The sequence below is a fragment of the Protopterus annectens genome, chromosome 6.part0 (assembly GCF_019279795.1).
Source record: "Protopterus annectens isolate FY-2018-M chromosome 6.part0, PAN1.0, whole genome shotgun sequence".
Taxonomy (NCBI): domain Eukaryota; kingdom Metazoa; phylum Chordata; order Ceratodontiformes; family Protopteridae; genus Protopterus; species Protopterus annectens.
In genome coordinates this window covers 1,064,444,423-1,064,463,683 of record NC_056737.1, presented here as the reverse complement: position 1 = coordinate 1,064,463,683, position 19,261 = coordinate 1,064,444,423, and the positions used below count along the sequence as shown (strand labels likewise).

General features: G+C 44.4%; 1 protein-coding gene across 1 annotated transcript in view; it reads right to left on the bottom strand.

The window, feature by feature from the left end:
* Positions 1-19,261, bottom strand: part of VIPAS39 (VPS33B interacting protein, apical-basolateral polarity regulator, spe-39 homolog) — a 1,635,849-nt gene that overhangs the window by 797,979 nt on the left and 818,609 nt on the right. The window contains exon 9 of the mRNA XM_044074687.1: positions 11,067-11,159. Within this exon, the coding sequence (XP_043930622.1) occupies positions 11,067-11,159 (93 nt within the window). The remainder of the gene's footprint in view (positions 1-11,066; positions 11,160-19,261) is intronic.

Sequence of the window (19,261 nt, the reverse complement as noted above, 5' to 3'; positions counted from 1 at the left end):
ATTCCACTAAACTAAGGAAAACAGTAGTTAAAATTAAAAATAAAGGGGTTTAAGTATACTAACTTTACAGAAAGTTTACTCACCAAGAAGCCGGTAGAAAACCAACACCTCGATCGCTGTAGCGGCAAACGAGATCTGAGTTAACTCACGCCTAGCATTGTGGGATATAAGGGGAGCCTTGAGCCGGTGGAACCAACTCTCGAGCTTTTAGAGTGGCTGAGTCGGAGCCGAGGTCGGCTCCGAACCCATCCAGCAAGAATGAAGGCGAGATGGAAAAACTCACTATGTTAAGTTGTCTAACACAAAATTGAGATCCCAGGAAGGAGTAGGAGCTCTACGCGGGGGTCTTATGTTCTTTGCCCCTCTAAGGAATTGCTTAAACAAAGGATGAGAGAATAATGGTGGGTCACAGTCATAGTGAGCAGAAATGGCTGCAGCATGAACTTTTACAGAGGAGAAAGACAAACCCTTGTCCAATAATTCTGTAAGATATTGAAGTGAAACACTCAAATTAGGCCTGGAAACACCAAAGCTCTTTGCTTTGCTCCAAATAAAAAATCTCCTCCATTTATCAGCATAAACTTTCCTTGTACTAGGCCTTCTGGCCTCCAAAATGACATTCAAAACTTGCTGAGGAAGCTGCGACCCTCCAGGTTCTAGAACAGAATATGCCAGGCTGTCAGATGCAGGGACTGTATCCTGACATTGAGGAAATGATTGCCTGCCTGAGACAAAAGGTGTGGAATTGATGGCAAAGGCCAAGGAGGCTCCCGTACTAAACTCCTCAGCAGAGGGTACCAGTGCTGCCGTGGCCAATCTGGAGATATTAGAATCATGGAGGGCTTGTCCTGTCTGACCTTCAAGAGCACCTTGGGAAGGAGAGGCAGAGGAGGAAAGGCATAGACGTGAAGATTGTTCCAACTGAATGATAGAGCATCCACTTTCCAAGCTTTTGGATGAAACATCTTTGTGCAAAACTTTGGCAACTGGAAATTTAGTGGAGAAGCGAATAGATCTATGTCTGGAGTCCCCCATAGCACTGTCAACTGTCGAAATACATGAGGATCCAACTTCCACTCGTGGGGATCCACCATCTGTCTGCTCAAAACATCCGCTAAGGAGTTCTGTGCTCCTGGCAGAAACCTTGCCTGAAGAGTGAGGTGCAAACTGAGAGCAGTCTCCCACAAAATCATAGCTTGCCTGCAAAGAGGGTACGAATGGGTTCCCCCTTGCTTGTTGATGTACCACATGACAGTTGTGTTGTCTGTTTGAATCAACACTTGTCCTGGGTGAAGTAGATCCTTGAAAGCCATCAATGCAAATTGGACTGCTAACATCTCCTTCAAGTTGATATGTAAATGTTGAAGTCTGGCAGACCACGTGTCTTGAACCCATTTTCCATTGAGGTGTGCTCCCCAAGCCTTGTCTGAGGCATCTGTCGTTAAGATCTGACTCGCCTCGGGTCGGGTCACAGAGAGTCCCTTGTTTAGGTGACATTCCTGAGCCCACCACAAAAATTCCTTTTGAATGCAAGGTATTATCTGAATGACAGTGTCCAGATCGTGGCAGTGTTGCGTCCATACACTTTTGAGATACCATTGTAGCTTCCTCATATGCAGTTTGGCATTGGGAAGCACCAGAATACAAGATGCCATGAACCCCAAGGCTTGAAGGACTGTCCTTGCAGTCAGCCTGGACCATAGAGACAATTGTTGGAAGTAAAGTGTAAGATTTCTTTGCTTGTCTGGGGTCAAAAAAACATCTGAGAGGCTGTATTCAGTCTCACACCCAGAAAGCACATTTCCTGAGAGGGTACTAGACTGGACTTTGTTTCGTTCACAGAATACCCTAGGCACCTTAACACTGCCATAACATACTGTAGATGGTGAAGTAGCTTGTCTTTGTCTTGAGCAAGAATCAGGCAGTCGTCCAAATAAGGATAAATTTGTATTCCTCTTAACCTTAAGAAGGCTATCACCGGAGCCAGAACCTTTGTGAACACCCTGGGCGCAGTAGATAAGCCAAAGGGCAATGCAGAGAACTGATAATGTAAAGTCCCAGCCCGAAAACGCAGGAATCTCCTGCAACTGGGCCTGATAGGAATATGAAGATAAGCCTCTTTGAGATCCAGAGTTACCATCCAGTGATCTTTGCCCAACAGAGGCAGAAGTTGTTGCAAAGTCAACATTTTGTATTTTGGAATGTCCAGGTATGTGTTGAGGATAGATAAATCCAAAATTGGCCTCCAAGTGTTTCCTTTCTTTGGTACAAAAAACAGGCGAGAATAAAATCCTAGGCCCACTTCTGACAGAGGGACCTGCTGTATAGCCCCCATTTGAAGAAGTAAAGAAATCTGTTTGTGAGCCTCCACCCTTTGCTGAGGAGGAACGTCTGGCATGCCTTTGAAAGGAGGCAATGTGTGGAAATAAAACTTGTAGCCTCGGTCTATAATGTCCAACACCCATTTGTCCTGGGTGACTAAAAGCCAGTTTTGCCTGAAGAGTGCCAACTTTCCTCCCAGAGGAGCTGCCAGACAGGAAGGATTTGGCAGCTGAAGATGCAGGTCATTGGGTCTGTTTACGAAAGGACTGGCCCCTGCCCTCACCTGTAGATTGTGCAGGGGAACTCCACGTTCTAGGCCTGAAAGAACCCTGAGCTCTGCCCCTACCACGTCTAGATCTGCCCCTAGACTGTAAATCAGAAGAAGGGTAAGCCCATCCCTTAGTAGGCCAATTTCTGCTAAACTTAGGGGGCTGCACCTGCAAAAAATCCTTAACAGTCTGCATAGACTTAGCTTTGTCTTCCATTTTCTTCAAGACTGACTCCACAGGAGAACCAAACAAAACTTCAGACTGCAGAGGAGCATCCAAAATTCGAGCTTTAACATGCTCTGACAAGTTCTGATCCTTAAGCCAGGCATGCCTACGAATAACTGATCCAGTGGCAGCCACCCTGGAAGAAGCCTGTAAAGCATTGAAACCACACTGCAAAGAATGCTTACCCACCTGATCAGAGGCATGAACCAAATCCTGTAATTCCTTACACTCTATGCCCTCTGCCAAAGCATCTACCTTAGATTTTAACTGAGTAAGGAGAAAATTCTGGTACTTCAACATATGAAACTGGCAATTCAAAGCCCTCATTGCTAGAGTGGAAGAGGTATACACTTTTTTACCCCACCTATCCAAAGCTCTAGAATCTTTATCCATAGGAACTGGATTCTTTACAACAGAAGCCCTGACACCCTTAGGTCCCTGGCTAATAGTTTCTGGGTCAGCCCTTGGGCTCTTATACAGATATTTATGAGACTCTGGCACTCTGTAATACCTATCTGGTTTAACCGGTGCAGGAGGCAAAGAGTCTGGATTTAGGGAAGCCTCAGAGAAAACATCCTGAACAACATCCAAAACAGGAGGTATCCAAGGGCCGATGTTGTGGTAAAAACAAAAATTCCCTAAGCCTCTTTCAGGAATCTGAGAAATCCTGACCTTCCCATTTAAAATGCTCCCTCATAGAATGCAGGGTTTCTGAAAAAGAAAAATCCTCTGGAGGAGAAGCAGAAGGACTGGAATCCTCTGCGTCTGAATCAGAATAAGGAGGAAAATCCTGAATGTCTTCAGCCGAAGACTCTGAGTACTCTGAAGAATGTTCCAAACCTTCCACCTCTGGCTCCACCCTAGGCCTCTTATCTGGAGGGGGCATAGAACCCCTGATTAAGGAAATCAAATCTTCTGCCATTTTTAGCATGTGTTTTTTAGGTACAGAACCAGCAGAACTAGGACTGACACCAGGGGAAGACAAACCAGGCCTGACCTTGGAAGGTACCTTAGAGACAGAAGGGGAAGGCCTAACCACCTTATGCAAAGAAGGGAGTACAGCAACCTGAGAGGCACCCTCAGCCTGACCCGACTCCTGAGAGGCCACATCTTGCAAAATTAACGGCTCCCCCTGAGACTCAGCTGAAACCTCGGCTGGATCCACAGATTCCACCGTAGTTTCTAAAGAACCGGCGTCCGGAACGGATGACTCATCCTGCTTGGACTTTACCGATTTTTCCTTGCACTTCTTAGCGGTAGCGGGCGTCGGAGGATCCAACGGCATATTGTAATTACACCGTTTACCGAAGACAAGCCTAGCGCAATCTAACCTACGTTTAATGGTGCGCTTATTAAATCTAGCACAAAAGCGACACCCGACTACGTCGTGCTCAGGCCCCAAACAAGGAATACAGAAGAGTGGTAATCCCTATGAGGTATCTGTTTCCCACAAGAAATACAATTATTCACTTTTTCTGACATCCGGAATTAACTGAGGCACGAAAAAACAAAAATATTCCCCAACGGGGTACTTAGCCCAACTTGGTTTTCGGTCTGAAACTCAGAATACTCAGCCTCTACTCCCTGCTTCCTCTCTCAAGGAAAAGAAACTAAACTACCCTGCTCTACACTGTGCTGTTCCGGCCTATATATTTCTAAGAACCTACCTTCCAGCCTATATTTTCCAAGAACCTACCTACCTGGAGACAAAGGACCCTTTCAACATTAAACCGTGGTGTCATCTCTCAGCCTCTACTCCCTGCTTCCTCTCTCAAGGAAAAGAAACTAAACTACCCTGCTCTACACTGTGCTGTTGCCGCCTATATATTTCTAAGAACCTACCTTCCAGCCTATATTTTCCAAGAACCTACCTACCTGGAGACAAAGGACCCTTTCAACATTAAACCGTGGTGTCATCTCTCAGCCTCTACTCCCTGCTTCCTCTCTCAAGGAAAAGAAACTAAACTACCCTGCTCTACACTGTGCTGTTCCGGCCTATATATTTCTAAGAACCTACCTTCCAGCCTATATTTTCCAAGAACCTACCTACCTGGAGACAAAGGACCCTTTCAACATTAAACCGTGGTGTCATCTCTCAGCCTCTACTCCCTGCTTCCTCTCTCAAGGAAAAGAAACTAAACGTATGTTACCTATGTCCTGCCTATAACATTTACTACTGCCTGCTATTATTTCAGGGGTTCTAAAGCTCGTCCTGAGCCCAGTCAGCCAGCAGCCTCTTACCCCCTAAAACTAGCTACCTTAGTATACACATATCCTACACCACCTTCAGTACCCCACTTACTACTTTTTTCTCACTCCCCTAAATTATCAAGAGCCTACCCTCCCCATTATAGTTGATTGTATTACCAGCTTTGCCCTGCAAGTGGCTCCCCTATCCCATCTAAGCTTTTCTCCTGCCTATCTCTTTCACATTCTGCCATTATGACTCCATACTTCTATTAACTGAACTACTCTAACACTTTACACTGTACACTTTTCTTACTTATCACACTCTCCTGTTCTATAACAGCCTCCCCACCTATCTGTGTTCCTTCCCACTTTAGACTTGCTAACCTTTCCAAACGTAATCAGCTTTGCTGACTGATTGTCTCTCCTCAGCTGCTCCATTGCCTTTTTCTACCCGCTCCGTTCGCCCTGCGGGCTCACTCCGCTCCCCTACCCTACCCCCAAATTCCACCCACCCCCACTGCATCTACATTTATACTTAGCAGACCACTCCTACATCCTGTCTACCATTTACACCCCACCCATTTCTCCACCTTCTTCCTCTCTACCTCACAAACTCCTCCCTTTCACCATCATCTTCCCCCTCCCCCTATAAATCCATCTACTCATACCACCCTTCATACTGAACACAACAGCTATTCCTAAGCCTCCTACCTAAACTACATATTCTAAGTCACCAGCCTCAACATGCTTGCTAAATTAACATCAATCTCAATCCAACTACTACTAATACTAAACCTTATTTATATCTATCACCTCACCCAGCCCAACTCCACAACTCACACACCACTACTTCACTCAACCAGCTCACTCCCTTCAACCCACTCAAACTCATTTGCCTCAATCTCCCTGCACTGTATCCCATAAAGACCCATCTATTTTTTAACTACAAACTAATCTCTACTAATAAACCCTTTACCTCCTCTCTAACCTCCAATATCCACATAAACCCAACAAAACACACGATACAAATAAGACAATCCAAACACCACACCAACTTTTCCCAACTCCTATCAACCATACTTCTATCAGGAGATATACACCCTAACCCAGGCCCAAACACCACTTACCCTACATCTAAATCTATCCTACTAGCTTCGCTAAATGCCCGAAGCATAGTTAACAAAATCCCCAATTTTCATGCCTGGCTTCACCACAACAAGCCTGACATCCTAGCTATTTCAGAAACCTGGTTAAAACCTCATATAAAAGACACTGAAATAGTACCACCAAACTACTCCATCATCAGAAAAGATCGGGTACACAAAAAGGGTGGGGGAGTAGCTCTACTTTACTCATCCTCCCTATCCGTTACTCCCTACAACAAACCCATTCCACAATTCTCCAATGCAGAATTAGTTCTAGCTCTTTTTTCTTTAAATAAACACAAACACATTTGCATAGCGTCACTTTACATCCCCCCTGGAGACAATATCTCAGTACTTGAAGATATACTATCCTGGCTTTCTACCAACATCAGCAATGAAACTATTATCATGGGAGACACCAATATTAATTGGTCTTCCATTCATTCACCTACACACCGCCTAAACATCAACCTTTATAAGTACTCTCAGCTCATCAACCTCCCTACTAGGCCCTCTAAAGACTTCTCCACTGGAAGTACCCTAGACTGGATCTTAGTCTCTCACCCTCGCAACTACAATGATAGTGGAACTCTTCCTAATTCCCTCAGTGACCACCTTTCCATTTACACCAGACGTCTTCCATCTCCATTACAAGTTACCCATAACTACATCAGTACTCGCTATCTAAAGAAATTCAACCCAATAGCCTTCTCTGACTCCCTAAAATCAATAAACTGGAACCCCCTAAAAACTCTACCCCTAGATAATGCTGTTGAACACTTCAATACAACTTTCCTAAAACTACTAGATAGTTTTGCCCCATAAAACCAAAAGAATAAGTAACAAAACCACCCCTGGCTATCAAAACACAAAACCACTATGCGACTCAGAGACAAAACATGGTCTCGCTACCAAAGAAACAAAACTCCTACCACCCTTAATGAATTCAAAACACTTCGCAATAGAGTTAAAAGCTTATCACAATTGATAAACAGAATTATTTCTCCTTACTACAAAACAACCACAAAACCAATCCACAAAAATTCTGGAAAGGCATCACTACCCTCCTAAAACCTGGCTCAACAGAAAACCCAAGCCCAGACCCAAATGCACAAGATATAGATCTGGCTACCCAATTCAATTCATTTTTCATAGACTCTATTTCCAAGCTAACCTCATCCTTCTCTAATAACACCTCACCCCTACTGCTGCATCTTCCCTATCATCACCCCTTCATCTCCAGCCTCCCAACTCCCATCATTCTCCCTAAAACCCATTCCTACTTCTAACATAAGAAAACTCCTCCAAAAGCTAAAACCATGCTCCAATGCCCCGATAACATTCCATCATCCTTCCTCAACATAGCTGAAGCCATTGCCTTCCCCATCAGCATCCTAATCAATCGCTCTATCCAAGAAGGTCTTGTACCCAAACTCTGGAAAAGGGCTTTCATCATTACCCTGCACAAAGGTGGCAATAATAACAATATTACTAACTTTCGTCCCATCGCCATCCTCTCTCCTATATCAAAACTCCTAGAGAAATGTATCCATCTTCAACTCCTTCCCTATCTCTTAGAAAACAGCTTACTAACTTCCACACAACATGGATTCAGACCAGGTCACAGTACCATGACTGCCCTCCTTTCCTTCCTGGAAACTGTAAATAAAGACAGAGATTCTGGCTCCACTGTATCTACCCTCTTTCTTGACCTGTCTAAGGCCTTTGATACTATCTCTCACAACCTTCTCCTTACTAAACTATCTAACTTAAACCTATCCCTTCCTCTCTCAATTGGTTCACCAGCTATCTCTCTAACAGACAACAAGCTGTCAAATGGAAAAAGCCATCTCCACTTTCCTTAACACACCCACTGGTGTCCCCAAGGATCCATCTTGGGCCCTCTCCTTTTCAATATATTCATAAACGATTTTTCCATTCAATTCCCCAGGCTAAACTTATTCAATATGCAGATGATTCTACAATTATCTGTGCAGCCAGATCCATCCCCACTCTTTTACATCTAACTCAAGATGCCTTCTCTACCACAGAACAGTGGATGAAGGACAATCATCTAGCACTCAATGCATCAAAACCAAACTTATGCTATTTACCCCTCAAAACCACAACCTTTGATAGTACACTATTCTCCATCACTAGCCAAAATAATACACCTCTCGAACTAGTATCTGAAACCAAACTACTAGGAGTCCAGATTGATGACCAGCTTAGATTCAAAAGCCACCTATTACTAAACATAAAAAAAAACCACCAGAAACTCGGCATGCTGTACCGTAACAATAAATTCCTCACTACATCTACAAAGATCACTCTTGCTACTACATTTCTCATCCCCTCTCTCCTGTATGGTGCCCTCTCCTAACAAACCTACAATCATCTCTCAAAAGTAAACTGTCCTCCTGTTATAATAAGATTGCCAAATTTGCCACCAGCCACAAATCATCTACCCATCACTGTACATCTCTGCACAAACTCAATTGGCTAGAGCTTCCTCACTATCTCTCATATACTCAGCTCACTTTTGCCCACAAACTAATTTTTCAACCCTCACTCTGTCCCTCTCTCAACTCTACCTTTAAAATGCACATGCCACAAAGACTCCTAAGATCTAATAACCAAAACCTAATAGAACTGTACAAACCCTTCACTCTCCAGGACAAAACCTCCTATCCTATGCCCTGGCACGCATATGGAACTCATTTCCTCCCTCTATCCGTACCACCACCAACCTCCCTGCCTTTAAAAAATCACTGCACTCATATTTAACATCCTCATGGGAATGCTCCTGCACCCACCCCTCATAGCCTATTCCTCACCTCTTACAAACAACCATATCATATATTACGAAAAACCAATTTAGCCAACTGTAACAACATCTTATCATTTAACAATCCCTACAATTCCACTCATGGAACTATATATTTACACAACAGCAATGCTTGCTCCTATCCAGAACTTAACTCAAGGATCTTTATTTCATCTACTTATATCTTAATTTTCCAACAAAATAAAACCCATAACTTATCACTGTAACTGCTTAACCTTTGTTTTGTTTTTCTCTGTAACCCTCAAATGATTTATATTTTAAACTGCTGTAATCCTTTTGCTACCATTGTTTAAAGATTTGTCTCTAATCTACAAATGATTGAAATTGTAAACTAATGTAATCTTTTTGTAATGTTTGTTTTGGAGCTTTTCTCCCCAGGACTCCATTGAAAATGGGTTCTTTTTGGCCCAATGGACTATCCTGGTAAACCAACTGCAAATAAATAAATAAATAAATAAAATACGAAAATTTCAGAACGCCGAACGGCACTTGCAAACACCGCTTCTGCTTCGGACCATGCGGCAAGAAAGACTGAGGATATGACGTCGGTCATGCGCTTTAATACCATGGCGTACTGACGTCAGATCTGAGCGACCATGACCGATGCCAGCCTAACACTTTGGTATTCGGGCCGACCGAGGACAGCGGACTACCCACAGGTTATGACTGCAGCAATGTGAGATGAAGAACATCTCATATTTGTTCAACTCCTGACTTATTTACTTTTTACTCTCACTACATATTTTCTTTTTGAAATATCCTCTTTCTTCTTTTTTTTTGGTCCCCATGGCTAGCCACAACTGTCTCAGCATACATGTACTTTATCTGTGTACTCTCTCCTTTCAAAGTCGTTTCTGCTTCCTCATCCTGTATTTTTTCCAAAATACCTCCCCATGATACTTCATTTTCTGGTTCACTCTGATCAAATACATTTTTTAATAAATCATCCCACAATCCTCCCAACTGAAGGGCTGTAACCGTACACTCTTCTTCGACCGGCTCCTACAACTGAATGGACAGCTCTTTTTGATATAACATTTCCAAATATGCTAATGAATTCAACAATTCTTTCATTTATGCTAGCTTTCACCTCTACTCCCTCCATTGTATTTTCCATCTCATGCACCGTCGTCCCAACAGCCAAAGAGCTAAGAATGGGACATGCACATGTACTGGAGTCAAACACTCCACTAGTACTGATTGCAAGCAGGGGAAGTTCCTTGATGCCCTAGCCAAATTTCCCCTAGTAGTGCAAATACCACCTTTGGGTCTCCCTTAAAAAGAGGCTACTACCCTAGTGGAACTAACTCAGTCAAAAAAGAATAACAAAGGAATCATATATGTACTGTATAATATATAATACATGAATATAACAAATGTTAATAAGGTTTATTTTCTTTTCTAGTAATATATGTTTACTTACGTCTTAACTGATAATGTAATACGGGTGTTTAAAAACAAAAAATGGTTAATAACAATATCCACTACAAGGTAGTGCCCCTTTTGATTGGCATCCTTTCCTGTTTGCTTTAAGTCAAGTTTTTAAAAAATGATTTTACTTTAGCACAATAACTCCTATCTGCTTTATCAGTTGTCAGTTCAAATGAACTACATTAACATTTCCTGTGGCTCAAGCCAAACGCTATAAGCTTAAATCAGCCCTCAAAAAACTTTTCATGTTCACCCTAAGATTTCATCAAGTATTTTTGTGTGTGTGTGTGTGTGAGTAACAGAGGAGAATTCATTTTTGGTAGATGATATGTTATGCTCAACTATGGTGCACATTTATTTTAAAAAGCCATATAAAATTCAACAAGCCACCTCGTTTCTGTTTTACATTCCTTCTCATCAATAGCAAATACTACCAAAAAATGAGAAAGATATAATGGTCTGAATTATTTTATATGCAAAAAATTAGAACACAGTCTCAAGTTTTATCACACATACAAAGAGATGACCTGTTCAACATTAAAAATAGTAAACTTGTTGCGTAAAACCACAACTGAATACAAAGACCATAGTTTACTTAATACTAGTCTGCCTTTTATGAAAACAGATGTCACTCACTGCTGTAATCACATTGCCATCATTCAGTTTTAGAGCTTCATCAAGGAGTTCCATCTTCTGTTTCAGGGAGCGAAACCTCTCCAAGGAATATGTCTGTAACAAATTACACACACTTATTAATAAAAAAGATAGAGTAAATACATACAAAACAAAAATATGACACATTTTGGAGTCAAATGTTATCATCCAATAAATAAATCAAGGAAAATCAAACAGAAGTGCTACCAAGCTCCAGTAAAAAAGTGATATATGGTACTGCTGATTGCAAATGTCCAAAGTTAGATCCCTGGCTTGTTGGAGTAGCTGCTTGGTGATGGCAGACAGGAGCCAGTCGTCTAGATAGGGAAACACTCGGAATCCTAGATGCCTCAGGTGAGCTGTGACTTCTGCCATGCATTTGGTGAACACTCTGGGGGCTGTAGTGAGACCAAAGGGCAGAGCTCGGAACTGGTAATGAGTGGCTCCCAGCCGGAAGTGTAAGTACCTTCTTGATGTCCTGTCCATTTTTATGTGGTAATAAGCATCTTGAAGTCTATCGAACACATCGAATCATCTTTCCCTAAAAAGGGAAGTACAGACTCCAGTGTCACCAATCGGAACTTTGACTTCTTGACAGATTCATTTAATTTGCTTAGGTCTAATATGGGCCTCCAGTCCCCTGTTCTTTTTGTCACCAAAAAGAATCTTGAGTAAGTTCCGAATCCTATTTGGTCTGCGGGGACTTCTTGGATGACCCTTTTGTGCAGTAACCTTTAAATCTCTACAATTACTTGCCCACTTAGATTGGGTGGAACATCTGGAATTGTTCTGGTCTGTGGAAAAGGACTGGAAAATGGAATGGAGTATCCTCTAGATATTATTTTTAGTACCCATTTGCCTCTTGTGATAGTTTGCCAGGCTTCTGGGTACATGGATAAACGTCCCCCGACTGCCTCCAGAGTAGAGCAGTCGGGCCTCCTTTCTGGAGCACTGATAAGGGCGTCTGCGAAAGGAATCATGGTCACCATGGTTCTGCGGGCCTGCCATGCCTCTGGGGTGGCGTCTACCATTATTGTCTCCCCCTCCGCCCCTGGGGAAGGAATAGTACAGTTTTGTACCTACCATAAATGTAGATGTCCGATAGACATGCAACTACAGTCATAACATGTGGGTTGTCCTGCCTCAGGCAGCCCTCGGTCGGCCGGATTCCAAAGTCTGGGTCCGACGTCGGCTGATGTCGCATTTCTCTCCGACGTCAGAGCGGCTGGAGTATATAAGCATCAGCCGACGCCATTTTCTTCAGTGTTTCTTGCCCCAGATGCCAGGTGCCCTCCAAGGAAGGCTGTAATCAAATTGGAAGACAAAAACAGGATTCCAAACAAATACATGAGCAATAAAACAAATACACCATAACAGATATCCCCAGCTAAGAGTGAGGGGGATAGGAGTGGACCCTAAGTATAGAGGGGTATGGAGGGAGGGAAAACCCGACTGCAGTTGCATGTCTATCGGACATCTACATTTATGGTAGGTACAAAACTGTACTATGTCCTTCAAGAATGCAACTGCAGTCATAACATGTGGGTAGAATACCATAGCTTAGCTGGGGGAGGAGGTATGCTCTAGGAAAGAGATGGTGTGGCAATCAAACCCTGCAGGACTGCCGAAGCAAAGCCTGCTCTGGATCTGGAATATAGGGGGAGATTGTAGTGTTTTGAGAATGTATGCACGGAGCTCCAAGTAGCAGCTTCTAGAATGTCCTTTGTAGGCACCCCTCTTAAAAATGCTGTAGAGGTGGCTGTAGCTCTGGTGGAATGTGGTCTGACATAGGCTGGAACAGTCTTTCCATGAAAAGAATAACAGAATCTGATGCAATGTCCAATCCATTTAGAAATAGTCTGTTTTGAAATTGCTTTTCCTTGGACTGCAGGGGCGTAAGCTACAAAAAGCTGTTAAGACTTCCTACTGGCCTTGGTTTTGTCCAGGTAGTATCGAAGTTGTCTATGAATGTCCAAGGTATGCAAAAGCCTTTCCCCCTTATTTTCAGGATTGGGGAAGAAAGCAGGCAGATGAATGGCTTGATTTAGAGAAACCCTAGATACCACCTTTGGCATAAAGGTAGGGTTGGTCCTTAATGAAACCCTGTCTCTGTGGAAAATAATAAAGGGTGGTATTGCCATTAGGGCCTGTAGTTCCGAAACCCTTCTTGCTGAGGTAATTGCCAACAGGAAGGCTGTTTTCCATGAGAGAAATTGCAAGTCAACTGAAGCTGCTGGCTCAAAAGGAGGTAGAGTCAGTTTTTCTAAGACAAAATTGAGGTCCCAGGCTGGCACTGGGGCCTTTCTTGGTGGCTTAATGTTCTTGATTCCCCTGAGGAATTGTCTTAGTAAGGGGTGAGAAAAAACAGGAGGATCAGTGTTGTATCTAGCTGAAATAGCAGATGCATGTATCTTTATTGAAGAATATGAGAGGCCACTCTAACATATCTGCCAAATATTCCAAGATAAGTGGGATGTTCAGTAATGAAGCATCATGCCCTTTGCTGGTATTCCAATTGCTGAATCTTTTCCACTTTGCTAAGTAGACCTTTCTGGTGGACGGTCTTCGAGCCTCTGTTAGTATCCACTGAACTTCCTTGGAGAGAGATAAGTTGAATTTAGTTATGGGATCTCCCAGGCTGTTAGCTGCAGAGTCTGAAGGTTTGGATGCAGTGTTTCGAAATTGTGTTGAGTCAAAAGTAGGAGGCCACTGAGGGAGGGCCCACCTCCTGGTGTGACATATGCTCCATAGTAGTGGGTACCAGTGTTGTCTTGGCCAATCCGGAGCTATTATGATTCCCTTGGGCTTCTCTGCTTTGATCTTTAGTAATACTGAGGTCATCAGTGGCAGAGGTGGGAATGCATAGATTGCTAGGGAGTTCCAGTTGAATGAAAGAGCATTTATTTTCCAAGCCTTTGGATGGTATGTCCTTGTGCAAAATTTTGGTAGGAGATGATTGAGGTGAGAGGCAAATAGGTCCACTTCTGGCTTGCCCCATGTCGAAGTGAGTTGTCTGAAAGCCTTCGGATGTAACCTCCACTCGTGTGGATCTGTGAAATTCCCGCTTAGGCTGTCCGCCAACACATTGTCTTTTCCTGGAACAAACTGTGATTGCAACTGGATGTTTAGACTCAGTGATTTCTCCCAAAGCTGCATTGTCAGTCTGCAAAGGGGGTAAGAGTGGGTGCCCCCCTGCTTGTTTATGTACCACATCACAGTGGTGTTGTCTGTCCGTATCATTAAGTGGCCTTGCTGGAGATGGTTTTGAAAAGCCTCGATAGCATGCATTACTGCCAGCATTTCCTTTTGATTTATATGCAGATGTGTTTCCTTTGGAGACCATTGTCCTTGTATACACCTGCCTTCCATGTGCGCCCCCCATCTGAGGTCTGAGGCATCTGTAGTCATGGTCTGTGTTATCGGTGGTTTTTTGAATGACATACCTGTGTTTTCCTGGCTCACCGAGGCCCACCATAGGAATTCCTTTTGTAGACATGGAATGAGTGGTATGATTGTCTCCAAGTTGTTGCTGTGCTGAGACCAAACGCTTTTTAGGTACCATTGAAGCTTTCTCATTTGTAGTTTTGCTAATGGAACCAGTAGAATGCAGGATGCCATGTAACCCAGGGCCTGTAGGAATCTCCTTGCAGTCATCTGGGTGAGTTTTGCTAAACCTTTGAAGTACTGAGTTAACTTCTCTTGCTTGTCTTCTGTCAGGTAAGCCATCTGAGAGGCTGTGTCTAGTTTGGCTCCTAAGAAGATTATTTGCTGGGATGGCTGCAGTCTTGACTTTTGGAAGTTGACTGTGTATCCCAGAGCTTGAAGTAATCGTATGATATATTCCAGATTTTTTGTCAACATCAATTTGTCGTCCGCTTGTATGAGGCAGTCGTCCAGGTACGGGTAAATTTGTATACCCTGGAGCCTGCAATGAGCAATTACTGAAGCCAGGCATTTTGTAAACACTCTGGGCGCAGTAGATAAGCCAAATGGCAATGCTGAGAATTGATAATGCTCTGGCCCTGCAAGAAATCTGAGGTATCTTCTGCAGCTGTGTCTGATAGGGACATGCAGGTATGCCTCCTTGAGGTCCAGAGTAATCAGCCACGACTCCTTGCCCAGCACGGGAAGGAGTTGCTGTAGAGTCAGCATTTTGAACTTTGGTACTATGAGAAAGGTGTTTAATGCGGACAAGTCCAGTATTGGTCTCCATTGAGTTTCTTTTCTTGGAACAAGGAACAGTCTTGAGTAAAACCCTGTTCTTGTTCTTGTTGTGGAACTCTTTCTATTGCTTTCATTTGAGTTAGCAGAGAGATTTGCTTGATAGCCTCTGCCCTTTGATGTTGTGGTAGATTTGGCATGCCTTGTTTTCTTGGTAAGGTATGAAAATGAAACCTGTACCCTCGGTCTATAATGTCCAAAATCCATTTGTCCTTTGTCAGTCTGTGCCAGTTTTCTGCAAACAGAGATAATTTCCCAAGGGAGCTTCTAGTTGTTCCCTGGTAGGCGGTAGTAGAGGAAAGTCATTGAGATTGTGGTTGTTGGGCAGGAGAAACCCCTCGTCACCTCTTTGGTTTCCTGGCTGCCATTGACGTCCCCTGTAAGGGCCTCTGTATTGGCCTCTTCCTCGGCCACGTCTGTTCTTACCCCTTTGAAACTTTTCTGGATTAGGAAAGGACCAGTTTTTTGAAGGCCAATTCCTACTGAATCTGGGGGGTTGAACCTGGAGGAAATCCTTTACAGTTTGAACTGATTTTGCTTTTTCTTCGATGGTCTTTAACACATCCTTAGCATTTGCACCAAAAAGCTTGTTCTTTTCCAAAGGTGCATCCAGAAGTTTTGCTTTTACATGATCTGGATGGTGGCCTAATGGTTAAGGTGTTTGCCTTACAAACACAAGGTGCAGGGTTTGAGTCTCACAAGGGATAATTGGCTAAGCTTAAAATGGCTCGCAAGGGCAGTTAGCTTAGTACTAATCTATGAACCTATGAACCTATGGTAGAGGTTGATCTTTTAACCAAGCATGTCTACGCATCACTGCCCCTGTCATAGCTGCCCTACATGAAGCTTCCAGTGCATCATATCCACACTGCAAGAAGTGATTGCTTACTTGCTGAGTGTTATGTACAGCTTCCTGCAAAGTCTTCCTGTCTAAAGGATCAGGAGAAGCTAATGTTTTTTGTAAATCTTCTAAGAGATAATCCTGATATTGGAACATATGAAAAAGGCAATTTAAAGCTCTCATAGATAAGGTAGTGGATGTGTAAACCTTTTACCCCATCTCTCTAATGACCTTGCTTCCCTGTTGGAGGGCAAAGGATTTTTTGAGGTGGAGGCTGAAACTCCTTTAGGCCCCTGTGAAATAGTTTCCAAATCAACAGTATGGGCCCTGAATAAATGGGAATGAGTTTCTGGGACCCTGTAATACCTGTCTGGCTTGGCTGGGGCAGGAGGAGAGAATCAGGGGTAGCACTAGAATCAGAATACAAATCATCCAGAACATCAAGTACAGGAGGAATAGCTAAGGGCCTGTGCTGAGGCTTCTTAAGGAAAGTCCTAAGGCGTTTCCTGGAATCAGAATATTCCTGGCCCTGCCACTTGAAATGTTCCCTCATGGTGTGCAGAACTTCCCCAAAAGAAATATCCTCAGGAGGGGAGGCCGAAGGTATGGAATATTCTGCATCCGAGTCCTCATAGGTCTGGAAGAGCTCTTCCTGGCTATCAGAGTGGACAGAGCCCTCAGAGTCTTCATCTGAAGGAGTAGGGTCAGAGGGTTCACCCGGGCCTTTATCAGGAGGAGGCTGGGATGCTCTCTCAGGATGGGTCTGTGAACCTCTAATCATGGAAATTAAATCAGCAGCCATGGACATAATTTGTGTCTCCGGAGTCGGCTGAGGTAAAGATTTAGAAGTAATATGCTTTGTTTTGCTGGCTGCCTTAGCCCTAGTGTAGGCCTTAATAGACATGGCCATAGGAGGCCTGGCAGCTCCACGTGCAGGAGTGACCTTGTCTACAGCAATGGTCTCGGGCATTTCCTCGGTTTCGGTATCGGAGGAAAATCTATAACTGGCGTCGGAGTAATGTCTGGAATCGGGAGTCGTCGGTAATGCGGTGTCTACGGTTCGGGGCGGTGGAGAGACCGTCTCAGAGGGAACCGGAGCACTCGCGCTAGGTTTTTGTGTGGAGTCGGTGGTAGACGCGGGCCGAGGATGTCGGTCCCGGTCTTTTCGCTTTTTGGGAGTTTGCGATGTCGGAAGATCCGACGGCATGGTGTAAGCAAATTTATCGCCGAAAAAGTCTTCAGCGAACTCCGCCCGGCGCCTGAGAGTGCGCTTGTTGAAGCGAGCACAGGCTACACAGGCCGAGACGTCGTGGTCTGGGCCCAGGCAAGGGAGGCAGTAAGAGTGGAAATCCTTATGAGGTATTTGTTTACCACAAAAAAGACAACTGTTAACTTTTTCAGTAATTTCTGACATCGGCTGAGGCAAGAAAAGGTCCCCAATGGGGTACTTAGCTTTTTTGATGACTTCGGTATCGTAGAATACAGGAGCTGACCAACCGGCACTTGCGAATTGCTTCTGCTTCGGGCACCGCGCGGCAAGAAAGACTGAAGAAAATGGCATCGGCTGATGCTTATATACTCCAGCCGCTCTGACATCGGAGAGAAATGCGACATCAGCCGACGTCGGACCCAGACTTTGGAATCCGGCCGACCGAGGGCTGCCTGAGGCAGGACAACCCACATGTTATGACTGCAGTTGCATTCTTGAAGGACATCACCCCGTGTGTCCTGGAAAACTCTCTGGGATTTTTTGAACCACATTTTACCACTCTTCCGGTCTTTAGGATAAGGTCTTGAAGGTATGGAAAAACATACTCCAATGGCAGAGAGAGTTCTTCCTTCCTGCTCACACCGGGTTAGAGTGTCTTTTACTTTGGGTCCAAAGAGTGAGGAACCATCAAAAGGGGTGTTAGTAAAAGTAGACTTAAAGGGCTCCGCAAAATTGCAAAACTGCATCCAGGAGTGTCTCATAAGGGAAACTCCAGAACCTGCTGCCCTGCTTGCTCCATCTGCTGCGTAGGATATAAGCCTCATGAAGGAGTTGACGATGGAATCTAAGGTGGACAGCTGGGAGAAGACCTTCTCATTCACCCAAACAGCTAACGTACCTTGTAGAGTATCTCCTAGCTCTTTCAGGCGATCTCTTTGTAGCCTTGTAAAGTGAGATAGGTAGCTCAGTGACTGTAGTGAAAATGTTGCTGACGAAAAGACACACTTCCTGTATCTGTCCATCGTTTGAGATTTGGAGGATGAACAGATAAGGAAGTCTCCAAAAGTTCCTTCTTGGTGGCTGCTGCCACCACCATAGCATCTACAGGTATCCCCTTAGTGAGGAAATCCTTTCTCGAAGGAGCTGACAAGAATTTGTTTGGCCTCAGAAGGACTGGTTCCATTGTGTCAGGTGACTCCCATGCCTTTCAACTGACCAGGTCCATTAGCTCATCGAAAGACGGAGACAACCAAGAGGCTGAAGGTCGAGACCCAAAAGCCTTCAGGTACACTGACTTTTCATCAGAAGGGGTGGTGGCCTGCCAGCCACCTCTCTGCTTCAGGATCTCTAGAATATCTGCAAATGAGATATCATCAGAGGACGACCATGGGGACCTTTCCGACTCATCGAGGTCAGTGTCTCAAGTGACGGAGTCATCTGGGGAGTCTACGTGCTTCCTCTTGCAAGTTCTCGTCCGAGGTGGCTCCTCTCAGAAGGATATTCTGGGGAGGCCTCGGAGGAGAGAGGTTCGCCCATTGGGGGATCCTGAGGCTCTGGATCTCTGCTGTCCTGTGGAATGGGTGGTGCCAAGACAGTAGCCGGTGCCTTAGGGGGATGAGTACTAGTATCCCTCTGTGGCGCTGAATGGGTAGACAACACACTCCTCATCAGCTCAAAGGCGGATCCCGGCGGCTCCAAAGACTCCCTCGGCTCCAAGGAGACAGAGGAAGGCACTGGAACCAATGAGATCAGACCCGAGCCCGATGTAGGAGCCTAGCTAACCTGGGCCGACTCTCCGAGGGGTAGACTCAGCACGAAGAATATCGGGGCCGAGAATCCCCCCTGGGGCTGAACGAGGAACCTCGGCTCCCAAACTCTCCAGACGGCACTGAGACAGTCGGAGCA